Raw genomic sequence first — 20,176 nt, forward strand, 5'->3', positions numbered from 1 at the left:
CAATCCAGGACTGCTGTCTCCCAACTGCTCACCTGCCTGCCTTCCTGATTGCCCCTAACCACTTTTGCCTGCCAGCCTGATCACACCCTAACCACTCCCCTGCCAGCCTGATTGATGCCTAACTGCTCCCCTGCCAGCCTGTTTGCCCCTAACTGCCCTCCCCTGCAGGCCTGGTCACCCCTAACTGCTCTCCCCTGCAGGCCTGGTCCCCCTCAACTTCCCTCCTCTGCTGGCCTGGTCACCCCTACCTGCCCTCCCCTGCAGGCTTGATTGCCCCTACCTGCCCTCCCCTGCAGGCTTGATCGCCCCCAACTGCCCTCCCTTGCAGGCCTGGTCCCTCCCAATTGCCCTTCCCTGCTGGCCATCTTGTGGTGGCCATCTTATGTCCACATGGGGGCAGGATCTTTGACCACATGGGGGCAGCCATCTTGTGTGTTGGAGTGATGGTCAATCTGCATATTACTCTTTTATTAGATAGGGTAGAGGCCTGGTGCATGGGTGGGGGCCAGCTGGTTTGCCCTGGTGTGTGTCCCGGATTAGGGTGGGGGTTCCCTTGGGGCGTGGGGTGGCCTGAGCGAGGGGCTTGTGGTGGTTTGCAGGCTGGCCATGCCCCCCGGCAACCCAAGCGGAGGCCCTGGTATCTGGGATTTATTTATCTTCTACAATTGAAACTTTGTAGCCTGGAGTGAAGCCAAGCCTTCTGCTCGCTCCATGGCGGCAGCCATTTCTGTTGGGATTTATTTATCTTCTATAATTGAAACTTTGTAGCCTGGAGTGGAGGCCTAGGCTGGCCAGGGCTGCAGAAGCTTGGCTTCCTCCATCGCCGGGGGCAACCCTAGCCTCCTGCTCTCTCCAGCTTCGTGGCTGCCGCCATTTTTGTTGGGATTTATTTATCTTCTATTATTGAAACTTTGTAGCATTGAGTGGAGGCCTAGGCCAGCAAGGGCAGGCGGAAAGCTTGGCTTCCTCCATTGCTGGGGAAACCCAAGCCTCCCTCCTGCTCTCTGTGGCCGCAGCTATCTTGGTTGGGTTTATGTGCATATTCGCTCCTGATTGGCTTGTGGGCATGGCTTGTGGGAGTGGCTTGTGGGTGTAGTGGAGGTATGGTCAATTTGTATATTACTCTTTTATTAGATAGGATTATGCTTTAGAAGGCGTTGCAAATAAAGTACGTTTTAAAAATTGATTCATAGTTCAGATGAACTAAGGAAGTAGGTTATTTACTATTTAAAATAATCTTTCATTTAATTTTTTAAATAGGAACTAATTCTTTATAATTTATTGATTTGTTTTAAAATCTTTTGTTTCTATTTTGTTTTTAAATAGAGCACTTTAATGTACCTATACAGTATTAGTTATTTCAAAAATGCATTACAAATATGCTTTTAAAAAGAGGACAAACAGTCCTGCCTATTGGTCAATAAGCCCAGGTGCATATAGCAAGACAATGACCACAATGCAAATGCCCTCCCCACTATTTTAATGAAAAATTCACCTCCTATAGTCTAGTATCTAACTTACTCTGGCTCTCAAATCTGCTCTACCTTTGGGAACTCCCCCCTCTACTTTGCCACTTACCATTTTTGGCTTCCTGTTTACTAATTCCTACCTGAAAACTGGGGCCCCTCACAAACCCATCCTTATTTGTGTAGTGGAGAGGGAACAGGAATAATTAGATGGTGGGGTTAACTAGGGAACTCTTTAATAAAATGTTAATAACAGATCTTGGTTATTTATTCATAGAATGATCCTCTTCTTCCCTTGTTAAACTAGTAAACTCCTACTCATGCTTCAAAACAGCTAAAAAAAGAAAAAAAATCACCTCCTTTCTGAAGGCAGCATCAAATTCAAGGCTTCATCTTATGCTATTAATATTTGTAGCATTTGTGCACATCTTCTTTACACTTAACACATTTTATTATACTATTTATTTATTTATTTATTTATTTACTGTGCCCACTACCCACTAACATCCTGAAACTTGGATTTCTCCAAAGATGGGGATTGTATTCTCAATACCTAATAAAGTATTGGCATAGAGTAGGTGTACAATAAGTGTTTCCTCAATGAATGTTAAAACACCAGTAAAGCTAGAAGGTAGGGGTGAAGAGTTATCCTGAAGACTGCGAAAGTATGTCCAACTGTTAGAGCAATATGTTACACAATAACATTTGAGAAATTTGGGTTGGAAGATGTATGAGGCAAAAGGGAGTAAGAGGCAAGTAATCTTGGAAATAGACAGAATGAAAACAATACATATTAACCTTTGCAATGTGTCCCTGGGAATGCAGCTCTGAATGTCTTCATTTTTACTGTTATCTAGGCTAAAGCATACGCACCACTATAATTTCATATTGTTAGCCAAAAGGGATAAAATTGGAAATATAGACTACTCACTAGCTTAGCATACTACACAGAAAAAAAAAAAGATGGAGAATCTTGGCTCAAAAGAACCTTAGAGGTCATCCAGTCAAATATCCTCTCAATGCAAGTATTTCTCCTATAACATTCTTGACATCCTAACTGAATACTTCCACAACAGAAACTTTCAAGGGTATTAAAAAAAAACAAAAAACCCTATTTGGGGTTTGCTATAATTATTACAGGATTTCCTTCCTTTGAGCTCAAAGTACTTTCCATTATCACTAATTTATCCCAGTTCTTACCTCTGGATTAATAAGGAGTAGCTGATTCCTACTCTCACATGCCAGATCTTAAAGTACCTGGAGAGACTTAGGGGCCACCCCCAGGTACTCTCAGTAGATCAGTAGAAGTTTGTATTTTAAAAAGTGTTGCAGGTGATACTGATGCAAAGAGGCTGGCAGATCACATTTGGAGAAATAATGTTTTATGGTTTTATGAACATTAACCAAACTATGGGATCTGTACTTCCACAAAAAATACTTCCTGAGATGTATCTCAGATTTCCCATACAAAACATGACATACTGTCCTTAGTGGTTAAATTAGATATAGATACAGATATAGATATCACTTTGCTAATCTTAAATTCATTAGGATTTGTTACATATATACTAAGGAAACAGATACTTTTTAGAGTAATTGAAAAAATTTTTCATTATAACTGTATTTGATCTTCCATTTTCTAATGAGGAATAAAAGGTGGTGCTTTAATGCCCCTATTAGAAGAGGCTGGATGCTCCCCTTCCCCCATCTGTAAGCTCCACAAAGACTTTTGCTTTTCTCCTGGTATTTGATTAAGTGAAGCCCAGTGATCAAGAATACAAGTAAAATCAACATCTTTAAAATGTCCGTTATTACCCAAAGCAATCTATAGATTCAATGCACTCCCCATTAAAATACCAATGGCATATTTCACAGACCTAGAATGAACTCTCCAAAAATTCATCTGGAATAAAAAAAAAGACCCTGTAGAGAACACCTGGGAAAGGCCCCTGAGCTGACTGTTTTCTGAATCCAGTGGTGCCTGGCAGAGCCATGCCATGGAAACATACCTTGCCACAGGCAGGTGTGTTGTCAGTCTGACCTTTAGTTCAGGCACCAGGGGGTGGATTTCATTATCTAAATCCAACCAGGCACCAGGAACAAACACAATAATCTGGGCCCACCCAGAAGTGACAATTACAAAGAAGCCACAAGAATGCACCTATTTTCTTTATCTTAAACTTTAGTAAAACTTCCTGGTATCTTACTGTATAAAATAAATGTGTTGTATAGGCTCTGGGTCACTGTCTCTCTATCAGAGGACAGCTGTCCCACCCGGTCCCAGCTTTCCCTACTGTCTTTGTGTCTGTCTCTTTAATTTTCTCAATCCCCCATCTCCCCTACTCAGGACTCCTGTCCGCTCTCTAGCCATGCTGGTCACGGAAGAGAGAGAAATATTTATATCTGGCACCCGGATCCAGGGACCTGAATACTGGGGAACTCTCAAAAGTCAGGCGAGGGGAACACTCTGGGAGTGCACGCACAAGGAACTCAAGAAGTAAGGTAAGGAGCGTAAGGTAAGAACTGGGTGTAAAATATGGGATATTCAGGGTCTGAGGAAAGAGACCTCTACTCTCAAATGCTTAAAACTATGCTTAAAGCTAGAGGATGTTCTGTTAAGCTAGTCAGATTTTTGATTTCTTAAGTTTTGTTAATGAAACTTGCCCTTGGTTTCCTGAAGAGGGAACCATCAACTGTCAAACGTGGGAAAATGTTGGAAAGCAGTTGCATGACTGATACATAGCAGAAGGTTCAGATTCCTATTCCTACATTCACCCTATGGTCTTTAATTCATGATTGCCTTGATCCAGTGCAGGAGAGTTTAATAATGTCTAAGCAGGGTGTGGCCACGGCTTTACAGCCTACAGTGGAGGGGTGCAAATCTCTAAAAATACCACTTCCCCCCTCTGTGCCACCTCCACCTCCACCTGTCACTCCTGCGACCGCAGTCAAGAGCGCACCCGATAAAGATTTACCTCATAATTATGAGCAGGTGCTAGAGTTTGAGGCAGAGCGGGACAAGCGTCACTGTGAGCGGGATGACTAAAGGTTTTTCTTGCAGCCACCCAGCCTTTACGGCTGGATGCAGGCGCTCATCCGAAAGTGAAAGCGACTTCATATTTCATTTTGCTGGAGGCTCAAACTACTTGTAGTGGGCTGAACCAAGTAGAAAGGATTAAAGGAATTTCTCAGCAATTGCCAATAATTCTTTATCTTAAAAAATTTTTTCTTCCCCCCCCAGGCCACCAGAAACTCTTAACTAAATTTCTTTCTATGTGTCTATATTGTAACTTTAATTTGCTTTTCTCTGAGTTATGATTTTATCATGCTGTGTTAAAATTTTAAGATTCTAAGATTAATTTGAAAGCATAAAATCTATAAAAATTGCAACCCAGGGAAGTTTAAACAAAGACCAGCTAATTCCAAGCATGCCTGTGACACATAAACCCATGCAAGCCAGCTCTGGGCATGCGAAGCATGTAAATAGATGGGCGGTAGATGTGTCCTCCCAGCATTTTCTCTACAATTCAAAGTATATTGTGGAATTATTAAAATATAAAAATTGACTGACCAAATTAAAAATAATTAATTCTGTGGTCAAGACTAAATCTTTAATATTAAAACTGGTTTACGTTTTAATAATCTTTAAATTGGATATATTTGACAGCTTTTCCGAATATAATATTTCAAGAATTTAACTGAGGGACAGCTTTGGGGTATCTAAAGGGTCCTGAGGTAACACAAAGATGTAGTCTATTTTTAAACTAAATTAGACCAATACAATATACTTGAAATTACATAAGGAAATAAGCTATGCAGTCTGGGTTGGACAACAAAGATTAATGCTTCCATGAAAATGGGCGGTTCTTGCCTGGGGGCATACGACCTCCAGCGAGATTAGTGAGTCCTTTCCTTAAACAGAAAGGGCAATCATGGTAATTGGTCAAGAAAATACTTTAGGTAATAATTGGCTTTATAATCTCAAAGTTGTTAAGATATAATAAATAGATGTAACTGAAGTGAAAATTTTAGATAACGCTTTTCAGTAAAAATCTAAAAAAGAAAAGGGCAGACAGGAATGCGATGCTTGTCTTGCCTTCCCCTCCCTATACAACCTGGGGAAGAATCTAAGGAAGCAGCCAAGATGATAATTTACAATCTCAGCCTCTCCCTCCCTCCAACCAGCCCTTTGGCCACTGAGCCACCAGAAACCAGCTTTTCTAGGCTGTGAAAGAAGTTGGAGCCACAGCAGTAACCTTAGCATGTTATCGCTAAGGAAAATCTGGCAGTTTTAAATCCAAATGGCCACAAGGCCTGGGAGTGGGCTATAAGGTCTGCTCCCTCATCCCTCTACCTGTTCTTCAGCGTCATATAACTATACATAATTTTCCAAAGTCTTTATTAGCTTAAAGATTTTGGAGCATTGCTAGGTTAATTAATAAACATCTAAATATTTTAAAGTAACATAAAATACTAAAACATTAATTGCTAGATAAGTTTTAATTCACCTGCTCTTAGCTTTTATTACAGAAGGTCTCTTGTACTTTGTTAAAGGCATATTTTATTGAAAGTAAAAGTATGTTTAAAGTGTGTTCATAAATGTCAATCTAAGAAATATTGGCTATTTATTTTTTAATTACCATTGAAAAATTAAGGTTTCTAAGAATGCTAATACATTTTAAAGAAAAAAGAAAGAAAAGGTCTGTACACTCTGCTGATGGTAGGACAGAAAGAAAGAATATTAGAGATACTTAATGGAAGGACTGAGGCATGGTTATGCATTTTTGAAGGACATAGAAGAAGGTTTGAAGGCTAATTTGGAAGTGTGAAATTTGTGAAGGTTGTGTATGTGTTAAGAAGGAAAAGAGAAATGTTAAAAGGAAATTGATTAAATGATACAGGCCAGTAAGCCAGGACAAGCAGAACTGGGAAACAGATATTTAAACAGCAGTTTGCAACCATCTAGAAAACCCTGTCTTCCCTAAACAACCAAGGACACTTAAAAATCAATGATTTGTATTTTGCCTCCCTAAACAGAGGGTAAATAGCTTATGTCAAAGTACTCAATGAGATTGATAACAGAAATCCAATTAGCGTCATTTGCTGTCCACACCCAAGGACAAATGAAGTTAGAAAATAAGCCTTATTTTGGTTAGTTTTTTTTTCTCTAGTAAAATAATTGTTATATTAATCAGGTATTTAAAAATATTTTAACCATAGGCACTGAAGTTTATTAGCCTATGTTCCTGTCTAATACACTTTAATATATAATCCTTTGGTAAAATCAAGTTTGACAATCCTTCAAGGGTTTGAATTTTAAGAAACTTTTCTTGATCTAGAATTGACTTTAAATCATCTCAATAGACTCTAAAAGGCCTCAAATGTTTCTTTTCTCTCTCATGTAATTAACCACTGCTTAGCGGCTTTTCCAGTCATGGGATGGCCCCTAGAGATAAAAACAGATAATGGACCTGCCTTCGCTAGCTCCTCCTTTCAGCAGTTTTGCAAGCAATACCAAATAGTACATAAAACAGGAATTCCATATAATCCCCAAGGACAGGCAATTGTAGAAAGAGCTAATCGAACCTTAAAGACTCAATTACAAAAACAGAAAGGGGGAGAGGAGTATTATCCTACTCCACAGAATGAGTTAAATCATGCTCTTTACACTTTACATTTTTAAATTTGTGACAATGAGGGTTGCACAGGAGCTGAGAGGCATCAAGCTCCTGGTGCCATAGCATCTGCTGGTATGGCACAATGGAAGGATTTACAAACAGGGCAGTGGAAAGGGCCAGATCCAGTAATGATGTGGGTAAGAGGCCATGTTTGTATCTTTCCAGAAGGTGCTTCTAACCCCATCTGGGTGACAGAGCAAGCGGTGCGTCACAACCATGGACCTGGGAGAACAGCTCATCCCGCCATTCAAGAAGCTAAAGATCACATCTTCCATGATGATGCCAGCTCATCTACCAACCCCAAAGAAGGAGAAAAGCAGAAGACAGGTGACCAAGGCCACCCGAGAAGCTAGTGTCCCCACACGGCGTCAACTGAAGAAGCTGACCATCGATGCTTGGCAAGTGGTGAAAGAACAGGGGGTTCAGGTAACTCCCTCTACCCTTTTTGTTGCTATGATGGCACTTGTCAGCTGCCAGGTAAGCATGGCTGCAGCAGAAACTTACTGGACATATGTTCCTGACCCCCCTGTGGTCAATCCAGCTACCTGGACCGGGGAATCAGTGCCAGTGTTTACTAACAACATCAATATGGTTGGGGGTAGCTCCAACAAGCACATAACTCCTTCTTCCCATGGTAATTATACTTACAATGGCTTTAGTGGGGAGCTCTCTATTTATTTATCTAAAAAGGGGACTTCAGGATGTTTGCATCTTGGCCAAGAAAATAAGACGTCCTATGGAGGCGCAGACATTGCTAACGTTGCAGGCCCCTGGAATATGGGAAAATATATTCAGACAGTTACTAAACTGGGGTTTCCTAAGGCCACCCGATGGCTGTCTGTTAAGCACCCCCCGCTCCCTTACTGTCCTAACAGCACCACTACTGAGCTGGGAGCATTTCCTCAATGGCAAGATTGTGCCAACCCTGTATCAGTGAGACATAATATTTCTGGCTCTGACTTGTATGTACTGGATTTGTCTCACAGGCTTGATGCTAAATATCCCCATCATGAGCCTATGTCACCAGGAGGGTTTGTGGGTAACGCCCTGACCATGGAAACAGGAGGTTTAAAAAAAGATCTTTGGTGTTTAGCCACTGCCCTTGACTTTCTTAGTTTTACTGGCTCTTTCTTAGCTAATATTAAAGGAGCGTGTTCATTGAGCCCTTGCTATGGCTTACGAGCCTGTGTCCAGCCTCCATATGTATTGGTGACTAGAAATGTGAAAATCACCAGATTGGACACCCATTATGATGTCCAATGCCATCACTGTAACCTTACCAGCTGTGTTTCTAGGCATAATCTGAATGAAGATATATTAATTTTAAAACAGCCTTCTTTTATTATGCTTCCTACCAATATAACAGGAAAATAGTATTATGATGTGGGCCTCCAGGCATTGCAGGAATTACATAATCAGCTGTCCTGGGAAAATCGTGCTTTGGAACTTATTATTTTTGGTATTGTTACCCTAGTTACTGTTATTGCATCTGCTGTAACTGCTTCTCTTGCATTGACCCAAAGCATCCAGAATGCGAAATTTGTCAATGAATTGGCTCAGAACACCTCAATTACATTTCATGATCAAGAAGATATAGAAAAAAGGCTAGAAACAAAGTTAAATGCTTTGGAAGCTGTAGTAATAGGACTAGGCAATCAATTAGAAAGTGTCAAGATTAGACAGCAGCTGCAATGCCATGCTGCTTTTACATATATTTGTGTGACTTCAGCCCGCTATGACAGTCCTCTATGGGATTGGAGTAAAATCAAGATGCACCTACAGGGAATATGGCATCATAATAGTATCAGTATAGACCTAGTATGGCTACACAAATATGTGCAAGCCATTCAGAATAGTCATGATGAAATTATATCTCCAGGGAAACTGGCAAAAAATTGTTGGATGATTTAAAAGGATTTAATCCATGGAAAATGTTAAAACACAGCACCTGGTACCTAACAGGATTCCTTTGTGTACCATTAATTTTATCCTGCTTTCTTTCAGTCAGCAGCAAGCTCCTGTGATCTCAAGTCCAAAGGCTCCAATTAGAGGCCCATAAGCTACATTTAAAATATAAAGAAGGGGGAGATGTAGAGAGTGCCTGGGAAAGGCCCCTGAGCTGATTGTCACCTGAATCCAGTGGCGCCTGGCAGAGCCATGACCTGGAAACATACCTTGCCACAGGCAGGTATGTTGTCAGTCTGACCTTCATTTCAGGCACCAGGGGGTGGATTTCATTATCTAAATACAGCCAGGCACCAGGAATAATCACAATAATCCGGGCCCACCCAGAAGTGACGATTACAAAGAAGCCACAAGAATGCACCTATTTTCTTTATCTTAAACTTTAGTAAAACTTCCTGGTATCTTACTGTATAAAATAAATGTGCTGTATCGGCTCTGGGTCATTGTCTCTCTATCAGAGGACAGCTGTCCCATCCGGTCCCAGCTTTCCCTACTGTCTTTGTGTCTGTCTCTTTAATTTTCTCAGTCCTCCATCTCCCCTACTCAGGACTCCTGTCCGCTCTCTAGCCGAGCTGGTTGCGGAAAAGAGAGAAATATTTATAAGACCCTGAATAGCTGCAGCAGTCCTGAGAAAGAAGAACAAAGTAGGAGGCATCTCAATGCCAGATATCAAGCTGTATTACATAGCCACTATTCTCAAAACTGCCTGGTACTGGCACAAGAACAGACATATAGACCAATGGAATAAAATAGAGAACCCAGAAATCCACCCAAACCACTATGCTCAATTAATATTTGACAAAGGAGGCAAGAGCATACAATGGAGTCCAGACAGTCTCTTCAGTAAATGGTGTTGGGAAAATTGGACAGATACATGCAAAAAAAAAATGAAACTAGTCCATCAACTTACACCATACACAAAAATAACCTCAAAATAGATAAAGGACTTAAACGTAAGATGGGAAACCATAAAAATATTAGAGGAATATACAGGCAGCAAAATCTCAGACATATGCCAAAGCAATATCTTCACTGATACAGCTCCTAGGGCAATGGAAACTAAAGAGAAAATAAACAATGGGACTACATCAAAATAAAAGCTTCTGCACAGCAAAAGGAACCATCAACCAATAACAAAGTCCACTGCATGGAAGAACATATTTGCCAATGTTATCTCCAATAAGTGTTTAATCTCCAACACTTACAGGGAACTCATACAACTTAACAAAAGGAAGATAAACAACCCAATAAAAAATGGGCAATGGACCTAAATAGATACATTTCGAAAGAGGACATACAGAAGGCCAAGAGACATATAAAAACATGCTCAAAGTCACTAATCATCTGAGAGATGCGAATCAAAACAACAATGAGGTATCATCTCACACCTGTCAGAATAGCTATCATCAACAAATCAACAAATGACAAGTGTTGGTGAGGATGTGAAGAAAAAGGATTCCTCATTCACTGCTGGTGGGAATTCAGACTGGTGCAGCCACTGTGGAGAACAGTATGGAGCTTCCTCAAAAAACTAAAAATGGGACTTCCATTTGACCCAGTAATCCCACTTCTAGGAATATACCCCAAGGAACTAGAAACACCAATCAGAAAGGACATATGCACCTCTATGTTCATAGCAGCACAATTTACAATAGCTAAGATTTGGAAGCAGCCTAAGTGCCCATCAGCAGATGAGTGGATTAAAAAACTGTGGTACATCTACACAATGGAATACTATGCTGCTATAAAAAGGAAGGAACTCACCATTTGCAACAGCATGAATGGACCTGGAGAGCATTATGCTAAGCGAAATAAGTCAGTTGGAGAAAGATAAATGTCACATGATCTCACTCATTTGTGGAATATAATGAACCACATAAACTGATGAACAAAAACAAATCCAGAGATAGTGAAGCATCTGAGGGAAGGCAGGAGAGGTAAGAGGGGGTAAGAGGGGGAGATCAAGCAAAGGACTTGTATGCATGCATATAAGCATAACCAATGGACACAAACACCAGGGGGGTGAGGGCATGAGCGGGGGTGGGTGAGAATGGGGGGATAAAGACACATATGTAATACCTTAATCAATAAAGAAAATTAAAAAAAAATACAAGTAAGTTGGATTCAAATCGTGACTCAACTATTTGCTAGCTGAGTGACCTTGGTCTAGTAGTTATTTAATCTCAGGAAGATTGTGTTTCTCTTCCTCTGTAAAATGGGGGATAATAATATTCCCTACTCCATTGGAATCTTGTTAGCATTAAGTAAGGGAATGTGTGTAAAGTATTTAGAATGGTGTGGTATATAACAACCATTCAATATTACCTATTATTTTCATTATCAAACTTAGTTGGCAAGAAAATATTATCATTCTATGGTATTCTATATGGCTTATCTGGGCAACATGCCCTACTTAAAATAGAGTGCACAGGATTAAACACAGCACACTTGATAAGACCTCCACTTATACATAGTATTAGTTCTTTACTCTGCACAACTGTACTTCCTAAGAACCTACTGTCTTTTTAAGAATGATGACATCCCACACTTGATAACACTTGATCCCACACTTCATAACACTCTAAAAATCTCTCCTTTGCTATAAAAATCTCTTTAAATTATGTCGTGTATCATCATATATAATAGTATCTTTAATCCTTCACATTTTGAAAAACTGCCTGTCTTGGCTGACAGACAATAACACAACAAATAGTACCACAGGTAATCCAGCTGTGGGGCAGGGAATATAGCTGCAGCAAGTGTTTGATTTCTTATGATCCTAGTCCTATTAGATTGTGGGCAAATTGTCAGGAAATTCTTCTTGTTACTTTAACATGTTGCAGCATACATTTTTTTAAATAAAAGCAAAATTAAAAACAAAAAATAAATCATAACTGTACACCAAAAAGGTAACATTTATTCTATATAAATAGATCTCAAATCTGAGTTAAAAAAAAAAGAAAAAAGTTTGAAGGAAAGCATCCCCAAAGATATGGTTAATCACTTACCTAATCACTTCTATCACCTTCTGGCTTACCTAGAAATTGTTAGGAGGAATGGCATAAGAGATGAAAGATGATGCAAATGAGTGAAAGAATTGGCTGATGGCAAAATGTATATTAATATTTATCTATGAATTCAGGCCAAAAGATCAGGCAATGGCAGAGCCCTGCAATAGCACAGATTACAAAACTTTGCAGGACTATTTATCTCCACTCCTAGATTTTCTGCCTCCTAAACTCAGGTTGTTATAGTCATGAGGCAGAGTAGTCTGGTGGTTTCCCATAGCTATGCCAGAATGAGGTCATATGTTCAACCCTATCTTTGATCTTCAGCTCATCTTGAATCTTTAGTCCTAAATAGTGACAACAGGGTTTTGCCTATGGCGCTTCATGTGTCTTGTTTGTATCATCTCCGTCAATCACCTGTATATTCATATGCCCTTTTCCTAACTTGTAATTAACTCAGTTCAAAGTCAATGGATAGTGTAGCCCGGTTCAACATAGGGATTTTGTATTGGCTTCAAATAAGTCTCAGACAGATTTGTGGTTCCATATTTGAATCAAAATATTAGGAACTGAGTGACCCTGAATAGGTTAAAATATCAAATGTAAAGAGCTAGGCTCAAAGTTTCTAATTCAAAGCTTGGAATCAGTTTTTTAAAATATATTTTTATTAATTTCAGAGAGGAAGGGAGAGGGAGAGAGGTAGAAACATCAATGATTAGAGAGAATCATTGATCGGCTGTTTCCTGTACACCCCCCACTGGGGATGGAGCCCACAACCTGGGCATGTGCCCTTGACTAGTATCAAACCCAGGACCCTTCAGTCCACAGGTGGACACTCTATCCACTGAGCCAAACAAGCTAGGGCTGATTAGTTGTTTCTTGATTAAAAACAATTGGATTGACTTTTTGGTTTCCAATGAAGTATTTCTACTTTGTTATAAATAAAATATAACTAATGGTTAGAAATTTAAAATGGTCAAGGAGGCCAAATTCAGTCTCTTTAGGCCATGGATATTCATTATTGTGTTTATAATAAATACTACTATGTGTTACTGAGAATCTATGTTTTGGACACTAGCACACATTGCGAACGGATCACAAGAATTCTTGTGTTTATATATTACACAGTGTTTTACGAAGTATCATACTTTAAAAAGATATTAGCTTGTAAGAACATGTAATAACTTTAAAATGCAATGGGTATTTCGGGTGTGCCTTTAACATTTATGTAAAACATTTTTGTACTCATTTAATAGAAACTTATCTGGCCACTGAGTAAAGCTAGCAATAAAACTACTGGTCTGCAATGTGTTAAGAAACTTGGCTAAAGTTAGAATGGTAGAAAGTGGCAAGGTAAAGTCAAATTTCTTATTCCCAAGCTATGTCCTTTCCACTAAGCAACATGGTCTTCCTGATTTAGATGCCACCTGTGTGGCCTAGATATCTTCTATAAAATAAATCTAACACTAAATTAAAATAAAAGTTGTTTAGATGAAAATGTTTGTAAAGTTTATAGATTAACTGACTGATTGAAATATAGTAATACTAGTAAATTTCATTTGTCTCTATGTTCCCCAAGCCAGAAACTAATATAAAAAACACCTGGTGTGTATACAGGCATAGACACACACACACACACACACACACACACACACATACATATTTTGGGGTCACTGTGCCATGGTGGAGTCCTGAAAGGTATACATACCTATAATTTTGTTGCCGTTTTCCTTTTTCTTTTTTTCCTTTGGACATGGCTAAGATATAGCCAGGCAAAGAGGTACCTTTTTTAGAGTTTGCCCCAGCATAAAAATGTTTAATGTCATGACTACTTTTATTGCTAGTAAATAATACATATTATTAAAATATGTATTATTTCTATCTAGATGTTACTGAATTGGTGACTTTTTATATCATATGAACAAGTGTTAAATAATTATGAAAATTTATTTTGTTCTTGTCTCTCTTGAATTATAAACTCCCAAAGAGAACTTGGTTCTTCCACACAGTTTTTTTTAAGATGCAAATAAGGGATCAAATAATTTGGGGTCAAAGGACCTTGAAGTCTGAAGAACTGGGTTGGTTCAGACTAAGCTATTTACTAATAGGGTAACCTTGGGTAAGTTATAGATTTTTCTTGGCCATAATTTCTCCATCCATACAAAATGAGAATAATATCAATGTTACAGGGTTGCTGTAGGATTAAATAATACACATGAAAAATACCTTGTTTGTTTTAAAGTGCTATACTAGTGTTGATTACAATTTTTAGCAAACAAGGCTTAATAAATTTAAAAAGTGGTGATAATTGATTTTTAAAAAATATATTTTTATTGATTTCAGAGAGGAAGGGAGAGGGAAAGATATAGCAACATCAATGATGAGAATCACTGATCAGCTGCCTCCTGCACACCCCCTACTATAGATTGAGTCCGCAAACTGGGCACGTGCCCTTGACTGGAATCAAACCTGGGACCCTTTAGTCCGTAGGCTGATGCTCCATCCACTGAGCCAAACCAGCTAGGGTGATAATTTGATTTTTATGAACTATAAAAACAAAATTATTTTCAAATCCCGTGTGTTTTTTTCTGGAATTTAAATGGTAAACTATGTTTCTAATGTTTCATGCAAAATATATTCCTTAAGTTCTTTTGAATTTGTCAAAATATTGTTCATGACTCAGCAGCTTCTCACTTTCTCAATGCTTGGATGTCACATTTTAATTGTGATTATTTTTTTGTAACTCATATTTACTTTTTCATTTTATTAATAAAAAGCAGGAAAAGTTTTTTAAATCATAGGCTTTACAACCAAATGTAACTAACTTGGAATTCTCCTCAGAAAAAGGCATATCATAGGGTTGTTGTATTATGTAAGAAAAAAAGAAACTACTGAAAAATTACTGTATGGAAAACTGTTGGTTTCAATTATCTTTAGGTTTCTTGGTTGCTGAATTTATTTAGGATTTAGAGTATTGATAATTCATGGTTTTTAAAGTTGCAAATCTGGTCACAACCACTTTGTAATGGTTTCCCAATTAAGGAAGCTGCATAACTTGAGTTTGATTGTGATTTGGCCCCTATGAGCACCATCAAATATCCAATAACTACATAAAATTCAGATTATAGGACCTTACTTTCTGCTCACTATTTGAGAGAACATTGTTCCTTTGAGGCAGTTCTTTCGTGGAGTTCCCATGATCATCATAGTTGTTTCTGATCATAGAAAATATTTAATTTTATTACGAAGAATTATGGAAAATTTTTATAAAACCATTTTACTTCTTGGCCCTTAAGTTTTCCCGAATTCTATGTTGGCCCCTCCATATTTTCTTATAGGCCTGATAAAATAATTTAGGTGTAGAGTAGAAAAGTAACAAAATTCTATGGAACATTTCAAAATTGTTAACAAAAGCCTTAGGGGTTCTGCTTTCTATCTCATGAAGTCAGTGTTAACCATTGCTTCAGGGAAATTTGTCTTCATTCACCATGAGGGATCTGTGTTCCAGCACAACAAATAAGAATAAAGCTTTTGATACAAATTGTGAATCTAGAATATTGTGGTGGTATGAATAACTTGTTTGTTTACGAAAGAGATTTTCACTTTCACCTGGCAAATGATGTACTTGATTCCTCTGTCTCACAGCTGGTATTTCATTCCTAAAGCCAACTGCTGCCTCAGGAGTTCTGGTAGGAAGTCCTAAAGAAAAGGAATAAAAAACTTTTGGCATGTAATTTCTTAGTCCAACTGAACCAAGAATTTTTACTTTAGAGGCAAATTTTGCGATAACTATTTAGAAGGGTCTCTGTTTTATGCCTTTATCTGTGTATTTTGGTACTGCCCCAACAGAAGACTGTTTAAAGGGAAGAAGATTTCTTCTTTGGAGGGTACAGTGGAGTTCCAGGTGCATAGAATCACACAGAAGGAACATTCAGAACAAGCTCTAAGAACTAGTTATAACTCATATTTGAGAACAGATTTGGTTACTTCCTTGTTAGTATTTTGAGACATTTGTCCCCATGATATTTTAATAAATATATCTTTATTAAAGATGCCTAAATAAATATATTTTATAAAGATAAATATAACCCTAGCCCTCACTTGAACTTGATAGCATAAGAAGTCTATTGTATATTGTGGATGGTGAGAATCATGAGGATGGATGGCTGTATAGGTAGCAGCAGTATTAGGACCTAATGCCAGTCTAGAAAAAGATATTCATCTGAGCAAATGATTTTTAAAGACACAGCTTCAAGGAAGACAAAGTAGAAAAATTCACACCTGTGAACAGACATAATCCTACAGTTGAAGGCTTCATTAGCTTTCAACTCTTTGTCCAAAGGAAAAGGTATTGTTTCCTTTAGGGCAGTGGTTCTCAACCTTTCTAATGCTGCGACCCTTTAATACAGTTCCTCATGTTGTGGTGACCCCCAACCATAAAATTATTTTTGTTGCTACGTCATAACTATAATTTTGCTACTGTTTTGAATCGTAATGTAAATATCTGTGTTTTCCGGTGGTCTTAGGCGACCCTGCTAGCGGTTCTCAACCTGTGGGTCTCGACCCACAGGTTGAGAACCGCTGCTGTAGAGCCTAAGACAGGAATTTGACAACAGATAAATGCTTTCTTTTAAGGAATAGTTAATGCAAATTTGAAACATTGGGTTTCACTAAAAGTTCAATGACACTAAAAGATACTGTAGTCACTAAGATTGCCTCTATGAACAACGCAAAGATAAAGGGAGCCTTTACAGACAGGAATTTGACAACAGATAAATGCTTTCTTTTAAGGAATAGTTAATGCAAATTTGCAACATTGTATATATATATATATATATATTGATCCGTCATTCATAAGTTATTTAAATATTTTAATTGTTTATATTTTCATGCTCTAGAGATAAGCTTCATGAATTTCATAAACGACTGTTAAAGTCTTAAATTTGCTTTTTTTTTCATAGTTATACTTTAGTTGTATGAGACTGGGCTAAAAAGTCTGCATTTACCCCACGTTTTGCCTGATAATCTAGATTGGATGCAGCAAGTCCTATAACAATAGCAAGAGATTGTAGAATGTAGTTTTATGTGTATGTGTTGCTATGGTATTCTGGAAATAGTACTGGACACATTCTCCTTTGTGGACTTAAAAAGACCCCTAAAAAAAAAAAGACCCCTTCATATACACTTATTTTTTCTTTTTCATGGGAAATGAATGACATAAACAAATATTGATTATTTTCAATATTAAATAAGATAAATTAAACTCTGTTGGCACTTTCCCCAGAAAGGTATACTTCACATATTATAACAAATAGAAAAAGATCTCTTAATTCCTCAATTAAGATTATTTATAATTTCAAGTTGCTACAAAAGAAGAGCAGAACCTGGCTAGCAAACCAGTCTCAAATAAGCCACTGAAGTGATCAATGAATTTTATTAGTCAATTATTGCTGTCCTAACTAACCGAATACTAGTATAAATGTATTCAAAATCTTTCTGCTTTGGAGCAATCTAGTTGAGTGCATGCAAATTCCTCTGAGTCTGCCAAAAAATAAAAAATAAAAATATGATGGTGGTGTTTCCAGAACTGCTCTAACATTAATAAAAGAAGAAACATCAATCCTGGCTGGGTAGATCAGTTTGTCAGAGCATTGTCTCAATACACCAAGGCTATGGGTTCAATCTTCCATCAGGGCACATACAAGAAGCTGTCAATGGATGCATAAATAAGTGGAACAACAAATCGATGTTTCTCTATCTCCCTCTAAAAAATCAATAATAAAAAAATGAATATCATAGGCAGAGAGGGCTAAAAGCAGGATGTCTAACTAGAAACCACAGCAATTACCATAATTATGCAATACTGCAAGACTTATCCCTGAGATTGAGAATAAGGAAAAGGTGTCTGCTAACAGCACATTTATTCAACATTGTATTGGGGGTTCTAGCTAATTTCTTCCTTTAGAAAGAAGAAATAGAACTGTCATTTTAACAGGGGGTATAATCAGATGCATAGATAATTCAAAAGAATTTACAAGTTATTGGAGTTAAATAAATTTATCAAGTTTCCTGGATTAAATTTAATATATAAAAATTAGGATGGACCTGGAAAACATTATGCTAAATATAATAAGCCAGTCAGAGAAAGACAAGTATCATATAATTTCATTCATATGTGAAATTTATGAACAAACTGAACTAACAAGCAAAATAGAGAAAGACTCAGAGAGAGCAGACAAACAGCTCTGGTGTGGGGGCGCTTAAGGGGTGGAGGGAGTGAGCAAAAACAAAAGAGAGAAACAAATGTATTGATTATACATTATGTCATAGACTAACCTATGCATTACCTATGGGGAATGTTTCACTCATTGAAGGAACACATAGGTGAACCTAGTGTGTGGAATGCTTGTAATCTGTGAAATATATTTAAAAGATACCATTAAAAATGTGGAAAAAAATTAATTGTATTTTTATATTCTAGCCAAAAACAGTAAGAAAAAGAAATTTTAAAATTTACAATATAAAAAAATTAAATACAAAGGATTAAATCCAATGAAAGGTGTGCAAAACCTCTACAAAGAAGACTAAAAATATTTCTGAATGTAAAGAAGAGATAAATGGAGAGATACCAAGTGGAAAATTCAATATTGTTAAATGTTAATTTTGCACAATTAATCTGTAGAGCCAATGAAATTGCAATCACTATCCAAACATATTTGTTTGTGTGCAAACTAATTGTTTCAAAAAGTTAACACAAAAGACTGAGAACTATAACATTCTTGGAAAAGAACCACAAAAACAAAATTGAAAATCCTATACTATCAAAGAGACGAAAGGAGAGGGAGGGAGAGATAGAAGCATCAATAAAGAGAGAGAAGCATCTATCGACTGCCTCCTGCACACTCCCTGCTGGGGATGGAACCTGCAACCAGGGCATTTGCCATGACCAGAAATTGAACCATGAACCATTGAATCATGGTTGATGCTCAACCAGCAAGCCACACTGGACAGGTTAAAATGTCTTTAAAAGTATTGCACCAATATCTCTGAAGTTAATTTTTCAAGAGGCCAAAAATATTTTTACAAACATGTAGTTCTATTTAATTTTGGAATCAAATTTGCTTATGGTTGATTACAGAAACTGAATTACCCTTTACTAAAATAACAAATCTTACATTATAAGAATTCAGAAAATAAAGCTGTAGATTATGGCAGCGAGTTAGCAGAAGCCTGAAAAATACCACTCATGTTTACCTGAAGTGGGAGACTTGCAGCGCTCAAGTTCCAGGGGAACTGGATTGTCATTCAGCTCAGTTAAACCTGAAAATAAAATGATAAAAAAATAAGGTAAAATTTGCTAATACTTTGTAGATAATTCTTATTTCTTAATTCCTACAAGTTTTAAAGTTTTCCCTGTGAAAACTACTTTTCTATGCTCATTTATGATAATTTGTGTTAATCTTTTTAAGTTAAAATATAGTTGGCATAAAATATTAGTTTCAGGTGGTTGACATTTATATATCTTACAATGTGATCACCACACTAAATCTAGTAACCATCCATCACTGTGCCAATTTATCAGACTATTATTGACTATATTCCCCTTTGCCTTTTTCATCCATTCCTCTACTATCCTCCTCTTCTGCAACAACCATTAATTTGTTCTTTATTTCTATTTTGTTTTATTTCTTCATTTGTTTTAATTTAAAAAAATTCAACATATACATGAAATTAGGTGCTATTTGTTTTTTTCTGTCTGACTTATTTCACTTAGCATAATATCCTCAAGGTCCATGCATATTGTTGCAAATGGCAGGATTTTTTTTTTTATTGTTGAGTAATACTCCATTGTATATATGCCACATCTTCATCCATTCATTTATCACTGGACACCTAGGTTGCTTCCATATGTTACCTACTAGAGGCCTGGGTGCATGAAATTCATGCACTCAGAGGGGTCCCTCAGCCTGGCCTGCGCACTCTTGCAGTCTGGGAGTTCTCAGAGGATGTCCTACTGACGGCTTAGGACCGTTCCCATAGGGAGTGGGCCTAAGCCATC

At 37.7% G+C, this 20,176-nt stretch overlaps 1 protein-coding gene across 1 annotated transcript in view; it reads right to left on the reverse strand.

Annotated features, from left to right (window-relative positions):
* STXBP5L (syntaxin binding protein 5L) overlaps positions 1-20,176 on the reverse strand; it is a gene marked incomplete at its 3' end in the record, with an annotated part of 214,250 nt that overhangs the window by 51,810 nt on the left and 142,264 nt on the right. Inside the window, exon 21 of the mRNA XM_079766307.1 lies at positions 19,372-19,437. Within this exon, the coding sequence (XP_079622433.1) occupies positions 19,372-19,437 (66 nt within the window). The remainder of the gene's footprint in view (positions 1-19,371; positions 19,438-20,176) is intronic.

Source organism: Cnephaeus nilssonii, assembly GCF_951640355.1.
Source record: "Cnephaeus nilssonii genome assembly, chromosome: 3".
Taxonomy (NCBI): domain Eukaryota; kingdom Metazoa; phylum Chordata; class Mammalia; order Chiroptera; family Vespertilionidae; genus Cnephaeus; species Cnephaeus nilssonii.